The sequence below is a fragment of the Dreissena polymorpha genome, chromosome 7 (assembly GCF_020536995.1).
Source record: "Dreissena polymorpha isolate Duluth1 chromosome 7, UMN_Dpol_1.0, whole genome shotgun sequence".
NCBI classification, from domain to species: Eukaryota; Metazoa; Mollusca; class Bivalvia; order Myida; family Dreissenidae; genus Dreissena; species Dreissena polymorpha.
Window position 1 is genome coordinate 68,928,207 of NC_068361.1, and position 23,465 is coordinate 68,951,671.

Consider the following 23,465-nt stretch of genomic DNA (forward strand, 5'->3'; position numbering starts at 1 on the left):
GCATTTTAGGCCTTCCTATTTCAATGGTTCGGTGGCGCAATCGGTTGTATAGTTTTACCCACAACATTGTAAACATCGTGAACACGAAGAATAATAACTGAGGACACAATATTTCTTCTGCGTTGTTTAATAATGGAGGCCAACGTTACAAAGGTATTATTTAGAATAGAATTTGTTAAGAAATGTTGTTGGGCGGGACGATCGGTATATTTTTAATCTCTGTTTATTAGGAGTGTAATATATTTTCGCGACAAATCATGCAGGTATGTCTCTGTAATTCAAGACTAAAAGCTTTAGCAACTAAGACCGACTTCCTGATTCCGGTTCGGACCCATTTATAAAACTATGCAAAAGCTTATCTTGCAGATACACAAACTAGTATCCTCCCATTAGCATCAACCTTTTAAACAGACTCAAACTACTCCTGTCAATAATTGCGATAATTCAACTCTCAGGTTTATAACCCAAAGGATTGCTAAGAGTTGCAATGCACTGTCGCGAGCTAGTCAACTCGTACCCAAGTCAACACGTACCTTCGGTCAACTATCCGATTTAGTTAACTTGTACCCGATTGTTGGTCAACATGTACCCCCACTAGTCAACTCGTACCTGATTTGGTCAACACGTACCCTCTTTAAAATTATTTATATATATATCAAAGACATGAAATATATTGTTTTTTTTTATATGTTTTTGATATGAATATAGGTTCAGTGATTTTACCTGCGTCCTGGACTCACAAAAACCTCTAGGGATGCAAAGTTTCGCTTTATGTGAGTCCCAAAAATGCATTGAAATTTCTAAAAAAATAATATCGTTTAATATTTGGACTCATTCTTTCAATTCGGGGACTCATAGATTTGCATGATATCGAGTCCCAGGACTCAGATGAGAAAATTTGTAAAAATATCACTATAGGTTATAATTTTTTCTTATTTTTTGTGATTTTTTTTCAAAAGTAGACAAGTTCATTATATTTCACACGTGTATAATTATAAACGACGTGTTTGTCTTGCCTACCACTGATAGGTGATGTAATTGTCAGCGTTTTGTTTGATAAAATGTTTACTCATAACACCTTTATGACAACAGGACCGTCGGCAATTTGTAAAACAAATTGTTTGTCTTGCATCTAAAATGACACGCGCGGTAGTTGTCGGCATTTTCTTTGATGATATGTTTGATTGAAAACACCACATGAAGCCATAACCAATTAAAGGTCGAACATGGATCCAGTCGGATGTGTTGCCTGTGCTCAATAAACCTGTTTCTTTTTTCTTTTTACAAAGGTACAAAGGTGCAGATTAAATCAATTTAGATATCAGCGACCTGTATCGAGTAATGTGTTATTCAATATTTAACATAGGTGCAGATTAGGTAAATTACGATATTAACGAGCCGTGTCACGTAGGTGTGAATAAGTATTTTAGGTTTTGATTAATTGATTAAATCATTGACTTCTCGAGTTTTGGACGAACCATAATTCGATGCAAAATTTGTTAATATTTAAGTATTTAAGTATTTTGTATGTATGTTGTGTTTTATGCTTTACTTTAATTTCATAAAAAAAATCATATTGTTACTGTCGTTTTTTTTTCATTTTAGTTAATGTTATCTTACTTAATCCTAAAGACAACCTGTTATGTTGGAATATGCCAAAATATAACTTTATTTGGTCAACTTGTACCTGCAACAAACATTAAAACATCTAATGTATGCAAACACCCATAGCAAATTTTTTTCCAAAAAGAACACAAAATTTAAAAGGTACGAGTTGACCAACCGGAAAAATGACTAAAGTACGAGTTAACCAAATCGGCTACGAGTTGACTAAGGTACGTGTTGACTTAGGTACCAGTTGACTGGAAACCGCGCTGTCTATTGTCCTAAGATGCACAATTTGATGACCATTGCAAGGGCTAAGGAACACTGATACTGCAAAAACATTTACCTGTCGAAAGCACAAACGCATGCAAATGGTACCATTAAAGCAAGAAATAATTGATTTTTATTTACTTTGTTAGTATTTCATCAGCCTCGTATTTTACATGGTCTGTCCACTAGTACTCCAGCTAGGCCTAAATCGAAGGGCGCCGCGCCCTGCCCTCCCGAACCTCCGCCGTGCCACCCCGAACCTCCACCCTGCCCCCCCTCAAAATTTTTTTTTTTTTTTTTTACATATGATAATTCATAAATCTCTTATTACATTGTAATTAGTTTAATCCTCATTGTAGACATAATATTTGAATGGTTTAATGATAATGGGAATAATACAATTATTTATAACATAAATTAACATGCAATAGGAAGCATTCCAGAAACACCCGCGCGCTCGAACGTGCCCTTTTCACAAAATACTGCACGTCGAAAGTGCCCTTTTGACAAAATACTGCGCGTTGAAAGTGCCCTTTTGACAAAAAAGCCCCCCTGCCCTTTTCAAATCCTAGCTGGAGAACTGGTCCACCATACTCCAAAACTGTTACAATGTTGCCAACTCAAAGTGTCGCTATTGCTTAGGTTGCAATCTTTTGCTGACTGTAAATTGTGATGTAGGCTGTCTTGATAATGATTTTAGATTATTTACACTGTTCCAAACTTCGCCTTAAAAATTTCAACAAGAATAATGTGTTGAAACATTGTCGTGCTTATAAGGGTTCATGCAAAGGATAACATCCGTAGGTTGCCATTAAGGTAAAAATGTGTTTTTGAAATTTAGTCATAGCTTTCCTGCATTAGTCATTAACGTCTGTTTAGTGATGTGCACTGATCAGCTGCAGAAAAAACTTAAGTAAGAATTTGTTTATGCGTTTTCCCCCACAAGTAAATGCCATTTCCTTTCAGCCCTTTGTGAAGAAGAAACAAAACATGAAGCGCTACTTCATGGAAGGGGATGGCAAGGAATTATCAACAAATAAAGCTTCCAAAGACATGAAAAAACATTCTCCAGAAAAGAAGGGCTCAAAACCTATTGGTGAAAAGGTAAATGCTATTTTTTTGGTGATACATTATTGTATGGGGATAGAACATTCAGGTTGATGTTGACCCGGGGTGAGTAGACTGAGATCGGTGACGAGTAGGTCACACGAGTTGTGTTTCGTGTTATTTCTTAAAATTTGACCCAGCATTTGTAAAAATATTGCAAGATATGTACATTTCCAGAAAGGAAATTCATTTCTGCGTTTATTGAGACCCAAGTTCATTGAAATCGCTACACACTTGATGTAGTAAAGGCTGTTCAAATCAATGCACCCTATTGTTGGGTCATTTTGAGTTCAATACCGTGTTATAAATATATTTGATAGTGATTTTTTTTTCAGAGAAGTTGAATTTTTGTCATAATTTGATTATTTTTCATTGAAAATGAAGTTTTTACCAATTAATATTATAGCCACACTCTAAACACCTGTGATGATTGCCCTTTGTTATTTTTGTATGGTGTAACTATTCAGTGCTATATCTCATATACCATGAAAGATATTAACATGAAACTTTATGGGTGTATACAATGTAGATATTAATGATGAGGAGTGCCATTCACAAGAACCATATTCCAGACTTTCTTAAATAAGAGTAATTGCCTTTTGCTGTTTTTATGCTCCCGGATTGAAAATCCGGGGGTATATTGTTTTTGGTCTGTCTGTCTGTCATTCATTCATTGTATGTGTGTGTCCCAAAACTTCAATCAAAACTTTAACTTTCGTTAAAGTTTGGTCATAACTTTTTGAATATTAAAGATAGCAACTTTTTTTGGCATGCATATGTATCTCATGAAGCTGCACATTTTGAGTGGTGAAAGGTCAAGGTCAAGATCATCCTTTAAGGTCAAAAGTATAAATAAATACAATCCAAGGGAAGTAATAAGCTTTAAAAGGGAGATAATTTGTAAACCTGCCAAATGATATATTGAAATTTTATTTCAAAGCGGGTCAATAGGGGGCATTGTGTTTCTGACAAAATTATATCTTGTTGTATAATATAATTGTTCAGGGCTATATCCCAAATACAAAACAAGATTCAAAATGAAACTTCATGGATGTATAGATATCAATGAAGAAGAGAAGTGCCGTGCACAAAAACCATAACCCTGCACTTTCTTTCATAAGAGTTATTGCCTATTGTTTCTTTAAGTTCTGCATCCGCCCATAAACAACATGTTTGGCAGGGAATATTGATTCAATGAATTTGCTTGTGTGATGTGTACTTGGATCTTGGCTTCTTATTCTTTGCCATGGCAACCAAAGTTTAAAAGTCTCAAAAGATAGTTGCCCATCTGTTAAACCAAGAAGTAATCGTTTCAATCCCAGACTTACATGAAAACAAAAGCAGCTGTTAGTTCGAACTCTCAAGAATAGAACTATGGGAGAAATGGATTTTTTAATTTCGCTGCAAATAAAACATGTTTGCTGTTTTTTGATCCCTGCTAAAAAAAAAATTAGAGTATATTAATTGGTCCCGTCTGTCCGTCCGTCCAAAACTTTGTCCGGAGCATAACTCCAAATCTATTCAATGGATTAATTTTAAACTTAGAGTATAAACAGATGGCAACTAGGAGAAGTGCAGTGACCAAGAACCATAACTCTAATCTAACTTAGTTTTTGAATTATCTCCCCTTTTATATAACTTTAAAGTTAATTGTTGCCCGGAGCATAACTCTAAATCTACTGAAGGGATTTACTTGAAACTTGAAATATAAACAGATGGCAACTAGGAGAAGTGCAGTGACCAAGAACCATAACTCTTTCTACCGTTGTTTTGGAATAATATCCCCTTTTATATAATTTTGAAGTAAATTTTTGTCCGGAGCATAACTCTAAATCTACTCAATGGATTTTCCTGAAACTTAAAATATAAACAGATGGCAAGTAGGAGAAGTCCAGTGACTAAGAAACATAACTATATCTACCTTAGTTTTTGAATTATTTCCCCTTTTATATAATTTCAAAGTACATTTTTGTCCGGAGCATAACTCAAAATCTACTAAAGGGATTTACTTTAAACTCGAAATATAAACAGATGTCAAGTAGGAGAAGTGCAGTGACTAAGAACCATAACACTATCTACCTTAGTTTTTGAATTATCTCCCTTTTTTAATTACAATTTAAATTTTTGTCAGGAGCATAACTCTAAATCTACTGAAGGGATTTACTTGAAACTAGAAATATAAACAGACAGCAACAAGGAGAATTGCAGTGAACATGAACCATAAGTCTTTCAGCCATAGTTTTTTAATTATCTTCCTTTATTTGTTTTACAAATATTATTCTACTCTCTAAAACAAATGTTGTCATACAAGCAAACACATTTCGGCAGTGATTTGGCACTACTGTGACAAGCTCTTGTTTTAAACAATGTCAGTTTTCTACTTTTTGGATAATTATTAACATTTATCTAATATTTTGAAAACTTAACCCAGCACTAAGTGCACTTGGTTGTTTTTAGGGGATAAGATTTTAATTTAAAAAAGATTAAATTGACCGTGCTGAGCCCTTGTTATTTTCTCTGCATCTTTCTTTTTGTTTATGTGGCCCGAGTGAATAAGAGGGGGGGGGGGGCTGAAAAGGGCAGGGTGGCCTCTGAAGTGAAAGTTTGAAGGAAGGCATACTTTGTACATTGTAGGTGATTTAATTATGCTGCTTCCATTAATATTCAAGTAATAATATTCAATTATCTATTCAGCAACCATAAGGTAAGTTCTTTCTTAAATATAGTTTGCTGTAAGAAAAAGGTAATATCAAGTTATACTGTATGATTTTCTGTAATATTTCAGTACCCATAAGATATTTCTGTATTTACTAGAAGTGTGACTAATAAAAAGGGTGGGACATAAAAATGAAAGCCCCAACCCTTGCTATTCTGTTTAAAGTAAATCAAGAGCCTTTCAATAAGGCTTAAGCCTGAGATAAAATCAAGCAAAAATACAAATGTTTTAACTAATTTAAATCCATATTTATATATTACAAACATATTGTACTCTGAGGGATAATTTGGTATTGCAGGTTATTTTGAATATTTGAATGAAATGTTAAATGTTTTTGAGTGTGTATCACTTTTGTCATTCTATTGTACTTTGATCAGAGATTCAAAAAGCCAATCAAGATGAGAACATATTCTGACAAAGATGGGCAACAAAAGACTCAGCAGGTGTTCAAAATTGACATTAGCAAAACCGAGAGACACAGAAAATGGCAGATGAAAAAGCAACGTCAGGCGCAGGGAGAACAGAGGAAACTGCAACACAGAAAACACATGCGAGAGGTGATTGTGTAGAAATGTTCATATCAGCTGCGCTCTAGAAAAACTGATCTTAATGCATGTGCGCTTAGTGTCTTCCTAGATTAGACTGTGTAGTCTGCAAGCGCTAATCAGGGACAACAATTTCCGCCTTGACAGGATTTATAACTAACAGAGCTATCCTTTAACCCTTTACCACTCAGATACGCATTTTGAATTTTTAAAAAGTTCGATTTATTGCAGACCGTTCCAACTCGATTCTAGTTTAAAGGCTTTATTTCAAACCCTTAGATACTGATTAGCAGCAAACAGCACAAAACCTGAATAGACTGCGAGTTACTTGCAGACTGTTCTGGTTTTATGCTGTTTGCACATAGTCATTTTCACTGTGCTTCTGATTGGCAAAGGATTAAACTAAAAGATCAATAAAAGCAGAAAGTGTCGTCCCTGGTTAGCCTGTGTGAACTGCACTGGCTAATCCATGAAGACACTTTACGGCCCTGCATTAAGCCCTATTTTCCAAGAGCAAGGGTCATTATATGAATATGATTGTTCATTATGTGGGTAGATATGTTCTTCATATCCAAGTTTCATTTTCTGGAACTTCAATTTCATAATTTTATAATTTCAAAAGTGAAAAAACTAATTTATTCATTCATTCATCTAGACCAATATTTAAGCACTAACTCAAATTTATTGGAGAATCTGGTGTCCATTTAAACCTATTTATTTGAACTCGATTGCATTGAACGCCTAAGCTTATTTGAAACACTCTCGAGTCTGTTTCCTGGGACTAGAACTAGTACTTGGTGTGTATGGGGGAGGTCTGAAGAACGCTCCCACGGTGGGGATTGAATCCGTGACCTCCCGGTCTCTAGGCGGACAACATATCCACTACGCCACTGCAACTGTTATTGTATGATCAGATCCGTGAGATTTCCCTATAATGTGCATTAATAGGTTTTCAACTTGAATAGTAAAAGTCATATTCATTTATTTACCTTGTTTAACCCTTTCAGTGCGGGAACCGAATTTTGAAGGCCTTTGCAAACAGTTTGGATCCAGATGAGACGCCACAGAACGTGGCGTCTCATCAGGATCCAAACTGTTTGCTATTCTGATAGTATTCTTTGAAAAAAATAAAAGAAAATGCTATTTTAGAAATTCAGCAGAAGACATTTTAGCAGACGACAAATTTCCCAGCATGCAAAGGGTTAAAGTTTGAATATTTTCTGATATCAGCATGTCGGAACTTTTTACCTGTATTATATCATTAGTCTATAAATGTGTCCACTTATTGTTTGTATTACCACATTAAATAACACATCTTGCAACATTTTCAAATTCAAATTACTTGTAAAAATAATAATAATAAATATAATTATTGTTGGTTTAGCAACAGGATCCATTTCCTGGGGATGCACCCATACCCAAGGAACGCATACAGAAATATGAGCGTGGGGAACACATCAAAGACGTAAGTGGACGTAATATATGTCACTTTCTGGGAAAACTGGGCTTAATGAAAGTGCTTGAAGTGTTATCCCAGATAAGCCTTTGTAGTCCACACAGGCTTATCAGAGACAACACTTAAGGCCTACTTTGGATTTTTGTCTAAAAGAGACTTCATTTAAGCTAAACATTTGGTAAAAGTGGCAAGTGTTGTCCCAGATAAGTCTGCCTGGACTTTATAGGCTCATCTTGGATTAGACTTAACCACCATACATTAAGCCCTGTTTTCCCAGAATGCTCAAAGACATAAGTGGACTTCACAGAATTCAAAGTCTTACCAGTGTAATTTCATTAGTCTCACTAGTGCATGTCCATGAGTCAAACTTGAATCTAGTGAGAGAGGTCTTTAATTAAAATCAACTTTCTAAGGGACTACAAATGCATCAAAATATGTCGAGGGGTGAATGGAAGACTGTTGTAACTCATATTAAATAAAGGAGGAGATACAACAGTTTTCCGTTCAGCCCTTGATGTATCTCAGGGGTAAAGGGTTAATAGGAATTTCAATTTATTTGATACACTGCATTCTACAAGAGTTTACTCCATTTATGACTTACGTGTGTTTACAGACGGGTACCCGTACAGGTCAAGGGTCGAGGAAGCTGGCTGAGCAGGAGAAGAAGCTGCAGTTTGCTGCCAGACAGGCTGCCCGCACAGAGATCCTGCTCCATGAAGAGGCAGGGTGAGTACCTGGCAACTATTTATAAAGGTTAATAGACATAATATTCAATAAATAAAAAACAAATATGGCATCTTGCTGGTCTGAATTATTTCTAGCATCGGCACTCGGCAGAAGCTGCTACCCTCCTCCCTCCAGCTGCTACTCCCGTCCCAAAACAATCAAAATTGTCCATTTGTTACACACAATAACAAAACCAAATGAAATGAGTCTTTTTTTAAACTTTATATATATACATTAAACCCCCTTTTCTCAGAGCGCTACTCATATGCGAACTGCACAGGCTAATCTGTGACTTCACTTTACGCACATGCATTCAACCCCCTTTTCTCAGAGCGCTACTCATTTGCGAACTGCACAGGCTAATCTGTGACGTCACTTTACGCACATGCATTAAACCCCCTTTTCTCAGAACTTAAATTACCCACAACGCAACAAACAAAAGTAACTGTTTATTTTTGAAGTACCGCTAAAATCGTCGTTAACAATTAAAATAAAACAAACAAACCAATTGAGCATAACTTTAACTGCTCATACGCCACTAGTATCGGTAGTAATCGATCATTATCGCCCATAATTAGGGGACAAACACCATAATTGACCCCCATAAACGACCCGTAAATCGTTCGCACATCTTATCAAAGCCCATTATGCACACACCGCTGATTAGCGGGTGCGCGTTTTATCTGGTCGTCGGCCGAATGCAGACAACATTCGGATCAGAGCTTGCGAGCGCTTGTGAAATGTTCAAGCGTCGCGGCCACATGATCGGAAAAACAAGCGCCGCGGGGAGATTGATTTTGAACTCCAAGCACTGCGCACCTGCTGTTCTAAAACCGCCTGGGGAAATGCCTGATATATATATAATATATATATAGGGGTGTGATTTTTCCAGGGATTTCCGCGGATTGGGTTATCCGGTGGTCATTTCTGTGATTTGCGTAAATTTGTAAAAAAATAATGGGGCAGGGGGGTATAACCGATTCCGCAGTCATATTTCATAAGCGGCCCGAAAAATCTGAAGCCCGGCGAAACCTCTCTGCATATTACATTGGTAGATTCTGCCTAAGCATTTTTTGAACAAGCGATGTCATTGGCTGTTGTTTCCCAATCTATCAATTAAAATCAGTCTTTTAAGATATGTTTCGTATTTCTTTGCTGATTTGTTTGCAAATGGCGCCTTTGTGAAGTGAAAATGAAGATTATTGAAGAAACGAATCTCACAAAATCTCGGAGATTAAAAAAATATTGAAAAACAAATTTAAATGTGAAAGGGAAGAAACAACAATGGATAAAAATCAGAAAGCGATACCACTTTCTGAATTGGTACAGAATATAGACTGTCTTGGAAAGGTTAAAGTCAGATTCATGTACAACAATCTTGAAGAACGGAACTCGTGGTAAATTGTCGTTTGTTGAACACTGTTACATTGTTGACCTTAATTCGAATTTAATGACATTGAGTTCAAACAAAAGATTGCTGTCATCGTTCGCACGGATCGGAACAAACCTTGAGTTTGATCACAATTAAAACTGGTGACTTTACATAATATGTTAAATGTGTGAATTTAATAGGATTTCATAAAAATAAATATTTTTAATAAGTTTAGAATGGTGTTTATTTAAGTGTCTGTTTTAAGGTTAGTCCTTCGCTATTCGCATAATAAAAGTCAGTCTGCAGAATTTTCCTCCCCTCAAACTTCACCTCAATCACACCCCTGTATATATATATGAAGAGGTATGTGACTTTTACCCTTGAATGCTAATCTTGGCTAACCAGCCCCTTTCTGAAGCTTACTGTTCCATAAATTTTCATCTGATTTGAAAAACCTTGGTATCAAACATTGCAGAAGACTTTCCATTAAAGGAAAAAATCTATGCCTGTTCATACAAGTCTACCTTGAAGCAGTCATCAAACAGCTAACCTGCAAAAAACATTTACTAGAATCGATCTGGCTACCACGAAAATACATTGCAAGTGTGCATAATTTGGTTTGACGGTCATTCACAGTGTAATTACACATCTTATACAATCAAAATTAAACGAAGTTAAAGCTAACTAACATAAGTATCCTTCTTAATCCATTTTTTTGCAAGAAATAGTTTTTCAACCATTTAGAGGAATGTTTTCACTCTTGATTCGCAATTTTTGACATGGATATCAGCGCTGTGATTGATAAAAAAGACGGTGAGGCTTTTCTTGATTTCATTCTGTGTGGAAAGTGACAATATTTTGTTGAATGATTTTCAATATAGCTCTTACTAAGATTCAATTTAGAGATCTTGATAGGAGATGAACTTTATATAACAAGTGATTTAAAAAAAAATATTTTGTTATTGGAAATCTTCAGCGTGAAATATTAGGCTGTCATTTTTGAAAAAATATGTACATATTTAATATTAGTAATTGGGCCGAAATTTGACCCCAAAACCCCACTTCCTGTTCTTTCATCCCAGGTTCCTAGAGGCAGATGAGGGTGAGGACACGACCTCCATCACACAACACGACCTGGCAGGGGTGGTGGACATCACTAGCGCCCAGAAAGTACGCATTCTTATGTTAATACACATGAGAAAATTGGGTAACATTCATGTGCATAAAGTGTTGTCCCAGATTAGCCTGTGCGGTCGGACAGGGCAGACACTTACTTTCCGTTGTTATGGAATTGTTCTGCTGTCTGGGATGAAACTGCATTAAGCCCTGTTTTCCCAGAACAAAGCTCTAATAGTATTTTCATGGTCCGTCTGTCTTTTGTTATGTCATTCTGTCCTAATTCTTGTTAAGAGAATTACTCAGGAATTATTAAAGGGATTCAAATTCAGCTTTGTGTAATTATTGAGGGCATTAAGGGGGAGTCCAGAGTACAAGCATTATAATTCTCTCATCACGATTTACAGAGTTATCGCCCTTGAGACATAAATGTGTGCATATCATAATTGCCTTAGTATTCAATGTATTCAAGGTAAATAAGATAAAATCAAAGTTGATATTGAAAATGTAGCATACAAGAACCACAACAGTCTTATCAGTATTTTTGGAGTAATTGCCTTTTGCTTATTGTTTGTACGGCCATTTTCTTGTTTAGTGCATAACTTACAGAGTTTTTTACTGGGCACAAGAACCACAACTGTCTATTTTTGGAGTTATTGCCATTTGCTGTTTGTGTTGTCATTTTCTTGTTAAGTGCATAACTTACAAATGAATGAAAGATTCAAGCAAAACTTCACATGATTCATTGCATTGAGGAGAAGTTCAGATTCTAAAAGCCATAACTCTTGACAGGGTTTACAGAGTTTTTACTGGGTAGAAGAACCACAACTGTCTTGACAATGTTTTTTTAATTACATGTATAGCCTTTTGTTTAGCATTGGCATAGTATGTTTATTGTGTAGTGCATATCAGGAAGTAATGAAGCGATTTAAGTGAAACTTCATATAATGGGAGGGCAATTTAGCCAACATTTTGTTTTTCTAAAAATGGCCAGGAAATGGCCTGTATGGTACCACATTAGATAAAGTGGGCTGCCTATAAGAAACAGGGTGGAAACTCTACCCATCCTGGTGACTAAGTCAGTTAGTTATATCTCATCAAAACATATCATACAATGATTTTAATGGTTTGGATTTTCAGTTTTTCGAGTTAAAGCTCCCTGACTTTGGCCCCTACAGTGTCAACTACACTCGTAACGGGCGGTTCCTACTGATGGGAGGGGTCAAAGGTCATGTGGCGGCCATTGATTGGATGACCAAGAAGCTTCTGTGTGAGGTTAACGTCATGGAAACGGTCAATGATGTCAAGTAGGTGTGATCGTTAATTGAGCTTTGTTCTGCGAAAACTGGGCTTAATGCAAGTGTGTAAATTGTCATCTTAGATTAGCCTGTAAAGTCTGCACAGGCTAATTAGAGAAAATGCTTTCCACCTAGACTAGATTTTCATTTGGGAGAGACTGGGTTTAAACAAAAATTTCCGTAACACCCCATATTGCACAAGCTGATATGGGATAACACTACATACACATGCATTCATCCCAGTTTTTCCGGAACAAGGGGCAATTAGTTATGTGAATTGTGTCAACAGCATTTCTGAAACTAAAACTTAAGTTGCTTTCATTTAACCCTTTGGTCCTGAAGTATAAGGCTGATTAATTTGGGTGCATTAATTTTAAGATAAATTTTAAGTTAAGCTCAAGTCTAGTTTAATTCCTGTAAATGGCAACCTCTTATTTTATAATAATTTAAACATTGTGTATTGAATTTTACATAGAGTGTTTAGTCTTGACAAAAAAGTTAGAAAATGAACATAACAGTTTGATAAAGAACTTACTTTTTCACGATCTTTTTTTTTATTCAAGCTGAAACAGGACACTCATTGGTCTTTCAAAAGAAAATAATTCTAAAACTACTCATATAAAGTTGCATTATTGGAAAACAGGGCTTAATGCATGTGTGTAAAGTATCGTCCCCGACACTTTCCCCTTTTACGGAATTTTCTTTGCAGGCTGCACAAATTAAACTTGGACAACACTTTATAAACTTGATAGACCCTTTCCCACTTAGAAGCAACGTGAAAATGGCTATGAACAAACAGCATTAAACCAGAACAGCCTGCGAGTAACTCGCAGTCTGTTTAGGTTGTATGTGTTTTTGCTGCTCATCAATATCTAAGGTTTGGAGGTGAAGCCTTTAAAACTTGAATCTAGTAAGAAAGGTCTTAAATTAAATTTTCTGAGGGACTACACATGCGTGAAAATACGTATCTAAGTTGTAAAGGGTTAAATACGTATCTAAGGGGTAAAGGGTTAAATACGTATCTAAGTGGTAAAGGGTTAAGCCCTGTTTTCACCGAGTATGGCTCATTTACAGTTGTGCTCAGTAAAGTATTGTCAACTGTCACATTATGTTTGCATCAAATAATTTTTGTCAGTATGGCTTTTTGATGATGCGTGCCTATTACACCCTTCATTTCTAAAGATCTAAACCCAGAATAAATGTTTATTGTATGGTAAATGGAAAAATCGTCCCCAGATTTGTATAATAGCTATTTTCTTCCCTGCTGAAACTAGAAAATACATGCAGGTTTATAAACAAGCTTAGTTCTGGGAAAATAGGGCTAAATGCATGTGTGTAAAGTGTCTAAGATTAGCCTGTGCAGTCTGCACAGGCTTATGAGAGAAGACACTTTCTGTTTTGATGGTATTTTTCATCAGAAGGAATTATCTTATTATCCCCTGCCATAGGCGGAGGGATATTGTTTTTGCGTTGTCCGTCCGTCCATCCATCTTTTCGTCCGTCCGTCTTTCCGTCCATCCGTCCGTCCGGAGCCATATCTTGGAAGTGCTTTGGCAGATTTCATTGAAACTTGGTATGAGTATATATATGGCATTGTACACCATCTGTTAATTACAGAGTTATGGCCCTCTGTATCTTGAAAAAATGCTTTTTTGAGTGTCAAATATAACACTTTTGTGTCCAGAAGCATATTGGCGGGGGATATCAATTTAAAGATTTTGCTTGTTAGACTAATAATCTAGTTTAAGCGAAACTGTCGTCCCAAATTGGCCTGTGTGGACTGCAGAAGCTTGTTTAGGACGACACTTTAAGCACATGCATTAAGTTATCACAGAACTAGGCTCAAACATTAAACAAAATGCAAACCAATCTTTCTGTCCTCCAGGTGGCTGCACCAGGAGACAATGTTCGCTGTCGCCCAGAGACAGTGGACCTACATGTACGACAACCAAGGCATAGAGCTGCATTGTCTTAAGAAGCTGGACTGCGTACTGCGCATGGAGTTCCTGCCCTTTCACTTCCTCCTGGCCTCAGCGGTATGGGAAACCTTTTCACTCTAAAAACCTTTCAAATAATGAACTGAGAACACAAACCATGTTTATCTTAATCTTACTCAGTATATGTTAACCTAAAGTTAACCTAAAAGTGGATGTTAACCCTTTCCTGCTCAGATGCAAAGTAAAAATGACTGTATGCAACCAACATTAAACCAGAACAGCCTGCGAGTAACTTGCAGTCTGTTCAGGTTTAATGCTGTTTGCTGTCGTAAATTGACGTGTCTATTTCAGAATTCCAAGGGCTACCTGTCCTACATTGACGTGTCTATTTCAGAACTCCAAGGGCTTCTAGTCCTACATTGACATGTATATTTCAGAACTCTAAGGGCTACCTGTCCTACATTGACTTGTCTATTTTTGAACTGCAAGAGCTAACTGTCCTAAATTGATGTGTCTATTTCAGAACTCGAAGGGCTACCTGTCATACATTGACGTGTCTATAGGGGAGAAGGTGGCAGGGTACAGCACACAGATGGGCAGACTGGATGTCATGTGTCAGAATCCCAGCAATGCCATAGTCACCCTTGGGCATTCTGGCGGTATGGGCACAACTTGCTAGTGGTTAACTGCGTTTAATAAACTTTTGTCTAATTGTGTTGCCTAGCAGACAATAAACAACAATTTGGATTGTGTATACATGGAATTTGAAGTTCGCTCTGGGAAAACGGGGTTAAAAATGTAGTGTGCACGAATACTAAGGGAAAGTGTTGCTGATGATTAGCCTGTGCAGACAGGCTGATCTGGTAAGACACTTTACCCACATGCATTCAACCTCGTTTTATTGGAGTGTGGCTCAATTAAATCATGTAGGCATTATAACGTATTGGTTTAAAAGCTGTTAATATTAATGATTAAGAGTTGTTTATTGCCTGATACAAACTTACATTTTAAAAGTGTGTTTGATTATGACTTGTTGTGAACATAAATTCATTCTTACCTGGACTCTCCTCCAAAAAAGCTCAAATATGCGCCTAATAGTCAGAGCTATACTACTCACCTAAATATTAAGGTCAATGTCATCGTAATGCTCTGCTCAAGGTTATCATTCAACATCTTTTTGTTTTACCGTTTTGACTTCAGATATATATAATTTCACCTATGTGTTTTAGGTCATTGTGTGAGGCCACAGTTTCGTAACTCTAACCTGCAATTTAGCCAAATGATGCCCCTTTTTGTACTTAAAAAAATCTGATTAAAAAAAATATTTGCATACAATTACTCCATTTCTCTTTATTTACTACAGATATTTAAATAAAACCTTACATATGTGGTAAGGGTATTATGAACATTCACTGACAAAAAACCTTATACAATGACAAGCTTTTAGCAGGATTAAGTCCCCTTGTGTACTTAAAAAAAGTGTGGTTTAGGTTATTCATGATGAAGTTTGCATGCTAGATGTACTCTAGATCTCTAGAACTATTACATATATTCAATTGATACTTCACACATGTATTTGGAATAATTCATGCGAGTTCACTGACAATGGCCCATACCTCAGAGCTGCAAATTAGCAGATGATACTGATGATTAATAGTCACATTGTGGTGTCCATAATATGCTGTATTATCCAGGCACAGTCACAATGTGGTGTCCAAAGCTGAAGGAGCCAGTGGTCAAGATGCTCTGCCATCAGTCAGGCGTGCGGTCAGTGGCCATAGAGCAGGCTGGACAGTAAGTGGACCTGATGACGACTATTTGACCACGTTACGGGAAAACTGGGCTAAATGCATGTGCTTAAAGTGTCGTCTCAGATTAAACAAACAAACAAACAAACAAACTTATTGCAGTAAATCAATTAAGACTCATTCTGGGAAAACTGGACTTGTGTGTTAAGTGACATACCAGATTAGCATGCACAGTCCACACAAGCTTATCAGGGATGACACTATTAGCTTTTATGGATTTTTAAAAATATATGTATTTATTTACAAAAATCCAGTCAATGCTGAAAGTGTCGTCCCGGATTACCCTTGCAGACTGCACAGTCTAATCTGGGCAAGACTTTTTACGCACTTGCATTTAGTCCAGTTTTCTCAGAATGGGTCTCAATTGATTTACTGCAATTTGCTTGTTTGTAACATATTTTATGTGTGTGGTTTTAGGATCTATATATCTTTGAATACTAGAAACTGATCTGAAATAAACATAGAATTTGTATTTAGTTTTGTTTAGTTATAATGACTTTATAACTTCTTGTATGAATAAGCTTAGATTTATGGAGACTCTTTTTTGAATTCTGTTCACTTGTTGAACTAGTACTTGATAACTTAGAATTATTTTTTTTTTTATTCTCCCTCAGTTGGGATCAAACACAATAACTTTCTAATGCACGGCCAACAACATATCTCCTTCACTTCTGTGAATTGTTCTGAGCGTTCATAGTTCTACATGTGCAATAACTAGTTACAATGCAGTCCCTTCTGTATCACTGAAACCTTGTATGTTCCCTGTCAGGTACATGGCCACATCAGGTATAGACCGCACCCTGAAGATCTGGGACCTCCGTACCTACAAGATGCTGCACTCCTACAAGGTGCCCATGGGGGCAGGGCAGATGGCCTTCAGTCAGCAAGGGCTACTGGCCACAGGCATGGGCAATATTGTACAGGTATGTGTCAGACATGGGCAATATTGAACAGTTATGTGTCAGGCATGGGCAATGTTGTACAGGTATGTGTCGGGCATGGGCAATATTGAAAAGTTATGTGTCAGGCATGGGCAATATTGTACTGTTATGTGTCAGGCATGGGCAATGTTGTACAGGTATGTGTCGGGCATGGGCATTATTGAACAGTTATGTGTCAGGCATGGGCAATATTGTACTGTTATGTGTCAGGCATGGGCAATATTGTACAGGTATGTGTCAGGCATGGGCAATATTGTACATATATGTTTCAAGCAAGGGCAAAATTGTACAGGTATGTGTCAGGCATGGGCAAAATTGTACAGGTATGTGTCAGGCATGGATAATATTGTACAGGTATGTGTTGGGCATGGGCAAAATTGTACAGGTATGTGTCAGGCATGGACAATATTGTACAGGTAGGTTGCGTAGTTCTTTCAAACAAATATTAATTCATGCCTTTATTTGACAGTGATATAATTTTGGGTGGAAATAATGACTTAACCAGTGAAATTACTGGGTCAATTTCAATTTTACTTTCTGATTTATTTAACAGGTTTGTGTCATAGAATTGCCTTGGGACTTTAATTACAAAGAATCTTAAGTAACTTCATAAATATTTTTTGTATGTGTTAACATATATTTTTTATGCATGTGTAAACATATATTTTTATGTATGTGTAAACTTATATTTGTTCAAAAATATGCACATTTTTACGTTGTTAACATTTTGCAAACAACAGTTTAATACCCAATGCGTAAGGCGCTCAGTGCGGTGTACTATTTTTTAAATAAAAAAGTTATGGTCAAGATCTATAAAGGGTGTCTGTGGTCTAAAACAATATTTTTATCTTACTAGGTGTATAAAGACAGCTGTAGACAGGAAGTGAAGGCTCCCTACCTTACCCACAATCTCACATCGTCTGTACGCAGTCTGCAGTTTTGTCCATATGAAGATGTTCTTGGAGTAGGGCACAGCACTGGCTTTAGCAGTCTTATCATACCAGGTAATAGACAAATCTTATCATCAGTGCCGGATTCAGCACCGTGGAGGCCTAGCGCTTAGTAGGATGCCAATGCCCAGTCGATTTCACATGTTTTAGTTAGTCAACAACTTCCAATGATGGCGAGACATAAAATGTGACAATGTCCTTTTATAGGTATTAAATGTCATTATAAAACTGTAATAACAATACAACATTATAATTACGAGATTAAGAATTTAAGAAAACAATCACTGTATATTGTGTAATCAGTATCACTATCCCATGGGACTCTTAAAAGTCGTATGGCCCATAGGCAGTTGCCTTCTCTGCCTATTTGGTAATCCAAGACTGCTTATCATACCAGGTTATGGTCTAGTCTTATCTTGCCAGGTAACAGGGTGGTCTTATTCAGGGATCATATTTTTTTCGGTTTTGTCGGTCCTAGACCGATTGGGGTCATGAAAGACCGATTGAAAATCCCAAACAGTCGGTCCGATTCTGTTTGCAATTAAAATTCCCATGTCATGAAATCGATTGTACAGTGTACATGCTAACACACCCTAATGACATTCTTATCTCGATTAGGTGTAATAAACCATTCGCTGCAGTCTCTAAACCGGTCAGGACCAGTTTATTGCACGTCAGACCAAGAATCAAAAACTTGTGAACAGCGGATTAAAGACGCATCCGAAAAGACGCGTCTGAATGCACGCGCTGTAACTAAACAAAAGATGCCGATACATTTTCCACCAGCGTAATAATCCGGTAATATAATTATGAATGAAAGTCGCGGATCTGATCGACAGAACAGCCGAAAGTTATTTTTATGGGAGGAACTTCACATAAAATAGTACGCAAGAAAAATAATATACATTGAATAAATCTTTAGTAAAACCGTGTTAGAATCGAAATAATTCGTGTACTTTATACTTTGTTGCTGAATAACTCACGACCGGAAAATTAGATGCGTGGTTTCAAATGCTTCGCTCTCGTGATTAAATCCTACGCATCTAAACTATCGTACGTGCGTTATTTGACAACAAATTATTTTTAATTATTTGGTTTGTTGTTGTCAGTAGATCTACGCACAAACATTTGTTTGGTTCAGTGCATGTTTGTAAGATATTATCGAGTCGACAACAATTTAAAACATCGGTATAGACTTACACAGATTAATAATATTGACAACGATGAAAAAAGTCTGATAAAACAGCACACGAAATAACAATGAAATACCAAATGATTAAACCAGTTGAGAAAACTCGTTCCGTTTAAAAAAAAAATGCCTAAGGGAATTTTACTTGTACATATATTATACCACCGTCATGAATGGCAAAATCAATGGTATATATTTTAACGTAATTTGTCATGATTTCGGATACACATTTTCGGATACTTTTCCCCATTTATATCCGGACCGATTGATGTTGCGGGAAAATATGATCCCTGGTCTTATTATGTAATTATGTATTATTATCATACCATGTAATGTTGTAGTCTTATTCTTCAAGAAGTTCTTATATGTCAGTTAAGCGTGTAGTACTAGTATAATTAGTAGTGGTTGAGTATTGTAATTTAAGGTAATGGTGTTGTCTTATCAAATCAAGTAAAATTATTAGTTCATAATTAGATATGGGGTCTTGATATCAAGACAAAAGCTCTGCTTATCAGGTTTCAATTTGTAATAGTTAAATACACTAGTATATACGTGAAATCTTATAGCCCTGTAATAATCAAATCAGAAAAAATGTTGTCTGAACTTTTTTGAAAAAAAAACAACATTGTTATTACTCACATTCTGTACGTTTGTGTTGTAGTTTCTGAGCTATCATCATAAGCCAGTTGTCTTAATATACTATGCAAATGAACTAAACTTTGATGTGCAAGTTCACTCTTTGGGTTGGAGTTCACTTCATGTTTCTTGCTTTAAATTCCTGTAGGACATCATCAAAGAACTCACTGATGTTCATGTTACCCAATGAGCCGCGTTCTGGAAGAAAACAGGCTTAATACATGTGCATTTAGTGTATCCACGAAAAGCCTGCGCAGTTTGCACAGGCTTATCATGAAGGACACTTTCTGCTTTTATGGAATAATGTGTTGTAAGGAAGTCTTTTCTGCACAGGCTAATCTTGAATGACACTTTACTCACATGCATTTAGCCTAGATTTCCCAGAACAAGACTCCCATTTCTGCCAGATGCACACACTGATGTTCCCGTTTCTCTATTTCTGCCAGGTGCTGGAGAGGCAAACTTTGATGCCCTGGAGAGCAATCCATACCAAACCAAGCAACAGAGAAAGGAAGCGGAAGTGAAAATGCTGCTTGAAAAGGTATAATTCTTGTTTTCTGTACTGAAAAAAAATATGTTTTTGTTTGTTTTGTTTGGGCATTTTTATTTGCAAGGCCATAGTTTAACCTTGTGAACAGTCCAGAGGTCACATTTATTGGTCAATCATCATGCAACAAGCTCCTAATATGTGTCCCATTGTGTATAGACTGACTTTGAAACTGGGTATCATTGGGTTAAAATATAGGTCACTAGGTTAAATTAATGAAAACAAACTTGCTGCCAAAGCTTTATGAAACTTGGTTGGATCATTTGTCACAATAATATATTTATACAATTTAAACTAGGTCACAATGTATCAATATTAGGTCACCAGGTCAATTTAAAGAAAAAGCTCTCCAACACTCTAGAGGCAACATTTATTTCAAAATCTTCATTAAATGTGTCACATTTATCTCAATGATAACTTGCACGAGTTTGAAATGGTGTTCTTATGAGTTTAAAACTAGATCAATCGGTAAGGCCACATTTATTTCACAATTTTACTTAAAGCCACACACCTTGAAATGCAATACATGGCATAGTAAATTGAAGTATAAATTAAAAAAACATATTTGATCTTTGCCAATTTGAATATGTCTGGTGGTTAAAAGGTAGAACTCTGTCTCTTTTGCGCTTAAAAGCTTAAAAATAATCCGTTTGTCAAAATGGACGTATACGTCTATAAATCCTACTTTCGGTTTTAAATGCGGTACCGTTTGAAAAATAATAAATACTTGCTAACTAGGCTATACATTTAATTTTATCTATCTCAATTAGAATATATCTGGTGGTTACAAGGTAGAAATACGTCTTTTTTGCGCTTAAACTTAAAAATAATGGCGTTGGTCGAAATGTATGTATACATTAAGAAATCCTACTCTTGGTTTTAAAATTCAAACAAAATAATAAATTACTTGCTAACTAGGCTATGGATTTAATGGCAATTTTGCACTATTTCAAATTGCATCTATATGTATTGATTAACATGTACTTCATTTCAAGGTGTGTGGCTTTAAATTATGTCAGAACATTTGTCACATAATATTTCAAAAAGAGTATGGGTCATGCGTGGTCAACAATTAATTAAAACTCAAGAGTACTTTGATATTGTCAATTATACATGAAATTTGCTCAAAATATATTTTCCAATTATATGTAAACCAAGTTTAACACTTTGTCATGTGGGGTTAAAAACTAGGTCATATAGAAGAAAAAGCCTGTGAACATTAAGATGCCACATTTATTGCCTAGTCTTCCCTAAACTTGGTCAGAAAATGTGTTAAGCTTACTTAAAGCCACTTTCATTGCCTAATATTTGTATAATTTTGTCTGAACATTTGTTTAAATGTTTTCTCAGCTGAGTAAGATATGATTCCAGTCCATTGAAAAACGTGGTTACCTTGACTAAGACTGGGCAGTTTACTTTATCTGGCTATAGTGAAACCATATGCACACTTTAGAACTCACATTTGTGACCAATTCATCATGAAACTTATGAACATTATTATTAAAAAGAATATTGTTTTATATTTGCACTGAGCTAAAAATTATTGTGGTTTGTAAAAAAGATGGCTGCAAGGTGTTGGGGTATTTTTATTGTTCAACCTAATTAACATGACTTGCTCATAACAGCTTAAGTTCCTTTGAGTCCCAGATGAGCAAGTTACGGCCTATGACACTCTTGTTTCAGAATTCTTACTGTGTTATGGATTTGGTATATATCATGATTTCACCTTGTGATATTCCAGCAAAAATATAGATGACTCAAAGTACTGGTTCTACCCAGGTCTTGAAACTCAAATGTGTCCCAAATTAGCCAAGGGGGTTCTGTGTTAGTAAGCTTCATTACTGAATAGACACTTGTGTACTTAAAAACTCAGGAAAAAAATCTATAATAATGCTGATCAATTGATTTGGCAATAGTAAAATGGCAGTCATTTTTGTATCGATTTGTTTGTCAAACACTGTATAGTACGGTATTAAGCTTCATGACGTCACAGACACTTGTGTACTTCAGATTCCTTCTGATATGATACACCTGGACTCAAGCATGATTGTTCAGGTGGACAAGAAGGGACTCCAGGAAACAATAGAGGAACACAACAAGATCAAGGTAACATAAACTTATAGCCACTCAGACACACACTTTGACGAGTTTGTAGTGGCTTAGAAAATTAAAAATTAAATAAAGACCTTTCTTACTAGACTCAAGTTTTAAAGGCTTCATTTCCGACACTCAGGCATTGATAAGCAGCTAACGGCATAAAACCTAAACAGACTGTGAGTTACTTGCAGGCTGTTCTGGTTTATGCTGGTTGCATATAGCCATTTTGACTTTGATTAAGATAAAACTAATTGTGATTTAGGAACTTTTGTTTGAAACAGTAAAATCCAATGGTAATGATGTGAAACGACTTTTGATGTTCAGTTTAAAAATATCCAATATTATATTTATCAGTCGTCAATTCTTGTGAATACAGATTTGTAAGAGAGATGCTATTAAATGAGATCTGATGACACATGTATTATTTACAATCTGATGTTAGTATGTGCAAATCAGTATATTCTAACAGTTTTGTAAGAGGCAAAAGAGAAAAACAGTCATCTGCCAGTTTTTGTATCAGGTTAGCAAAGCAAAGACAAACATGAAAAATATCTGCGCTAGTATTTTTTAACATTAATTGTGTGTTTGTGGAACTATGTTCCTGGTTTAGCGATTTAGGCTAATCAGAGACGACATTGATCCTTTTATGGTTAAAAGGGAGTCTCTCTTTTACAAAAATCCACTCTAGGCAGAAACTGTACAGGCTGATGTGAGACGACACTGTACGCACATGCATTAAGCCCCATTTTCACAGAGCAAGGCTTCCATGAATAATTTTTTTACAATTGGATGTGGTTTAATTCTTCTTCAGTATTTGAAGCCCCAAAAGATGGAGTATGAGCCCCGTTACAAGGCAAAGGGAAAATCTAGGGGCCAGAAAGTCGTGCAGCAAAAGAAAGGGGTGATTGAAGAGCAGAAAAGGGAGATTATAAAGGAAGCTCTTGTGGAGAAACAAACCGGCAATCGTGCAAAGGAAGTGAATAAACATAGACAAGGAAATGTTTTGGACAGATTTAAGCGAAAGGTCGATTAAGTATTTAGTATAAGGTATTGAAGTAAAACAATTATATAATTATTGATTTGTTTTTACTGTTAAATTGATAGATACAGTAAATAAAAGAAACATAAATATGTCTTGTTTGATTATGT

General features: G+C 36.1%; 2 protein-coding genes across 9 annotated transcripts in view; one reads left to right on the forward strand and one right to left on the reverse strand.

The window, feature by feature from the left end:
* LOC127837691 (3-oxoacyl-[acyl-carrier-protein] reductase FabG-like) overlaps positions 1-23,465 on the reverse strand; it is a 325,705-nt gene that overhangs the window by 69,223 nt on the left and 233,017 nt on the right. The window lies entirely within an intron of this gene.
* Positions 12-23,447, forward strand: LOC127837670 (WD repeat-containing protein 46-like). 2 transcript variants are annotated; one of them, XM_052364922.1, is made up of 15 exons: positions 12-153; positions 2,842-2,979; positions 6,076-6,255; positions 7,628-7,708; positions 8,313-8,425; positions 10,880-10,967; positions 12,054-12,220; positions 14,097-14,247; positions 14,672-14,807; positions 15,843-15,942; positions 16,726-16,879; positions 17,754-17,901; positions 20,119-20,213; positions 22,230-22,325; positions 23,128-23,447. In XM_052364922.1, exons 1-15 carry the CDS (start codon positions 133-135, stop codon positions 23,347-23,349), a joined length of 1,890 nt encoding a protein of 629 aa, XP_052220882.1. In that variant the 5' UTR covers positions 12-132; the 3' UTR covers positions 23,350-23,447. The 2 variants fall into 2 exon arrangements, with proteins under 2 accessions (XP_052220882.1, XP_052220883.1); XM_052364923.1 differs by lacking the exon at positions 2,842-2,979 and having other exon boundaries at positions 69-153.

What these genes read in the sequence shown, in the direction of transcription:
- LOC127837670 (XM_052364922.1), top strand. Translation starts at nt 133, where the DNA reads ATGGAGGCCAACGTTACAAAG. An exon ending in GTGGGGAACACATCAAAGAC is followed by an intron (nt 7,709 to 8,312) that starts GTAAGTGGACGT and finishes GTGTGTTTACAG; the next exon opens with ACGGGTACCCGTACAGGTCA. An exon ending in AGGAACACAACAAGATCAAG is followed by an intron (nt 22,326 to 23,127) that starts GTAACATAAACT and finishes ATTCTTCTTCAG; the next exon opens with TATTTGAAGCCCCAAAAGAT.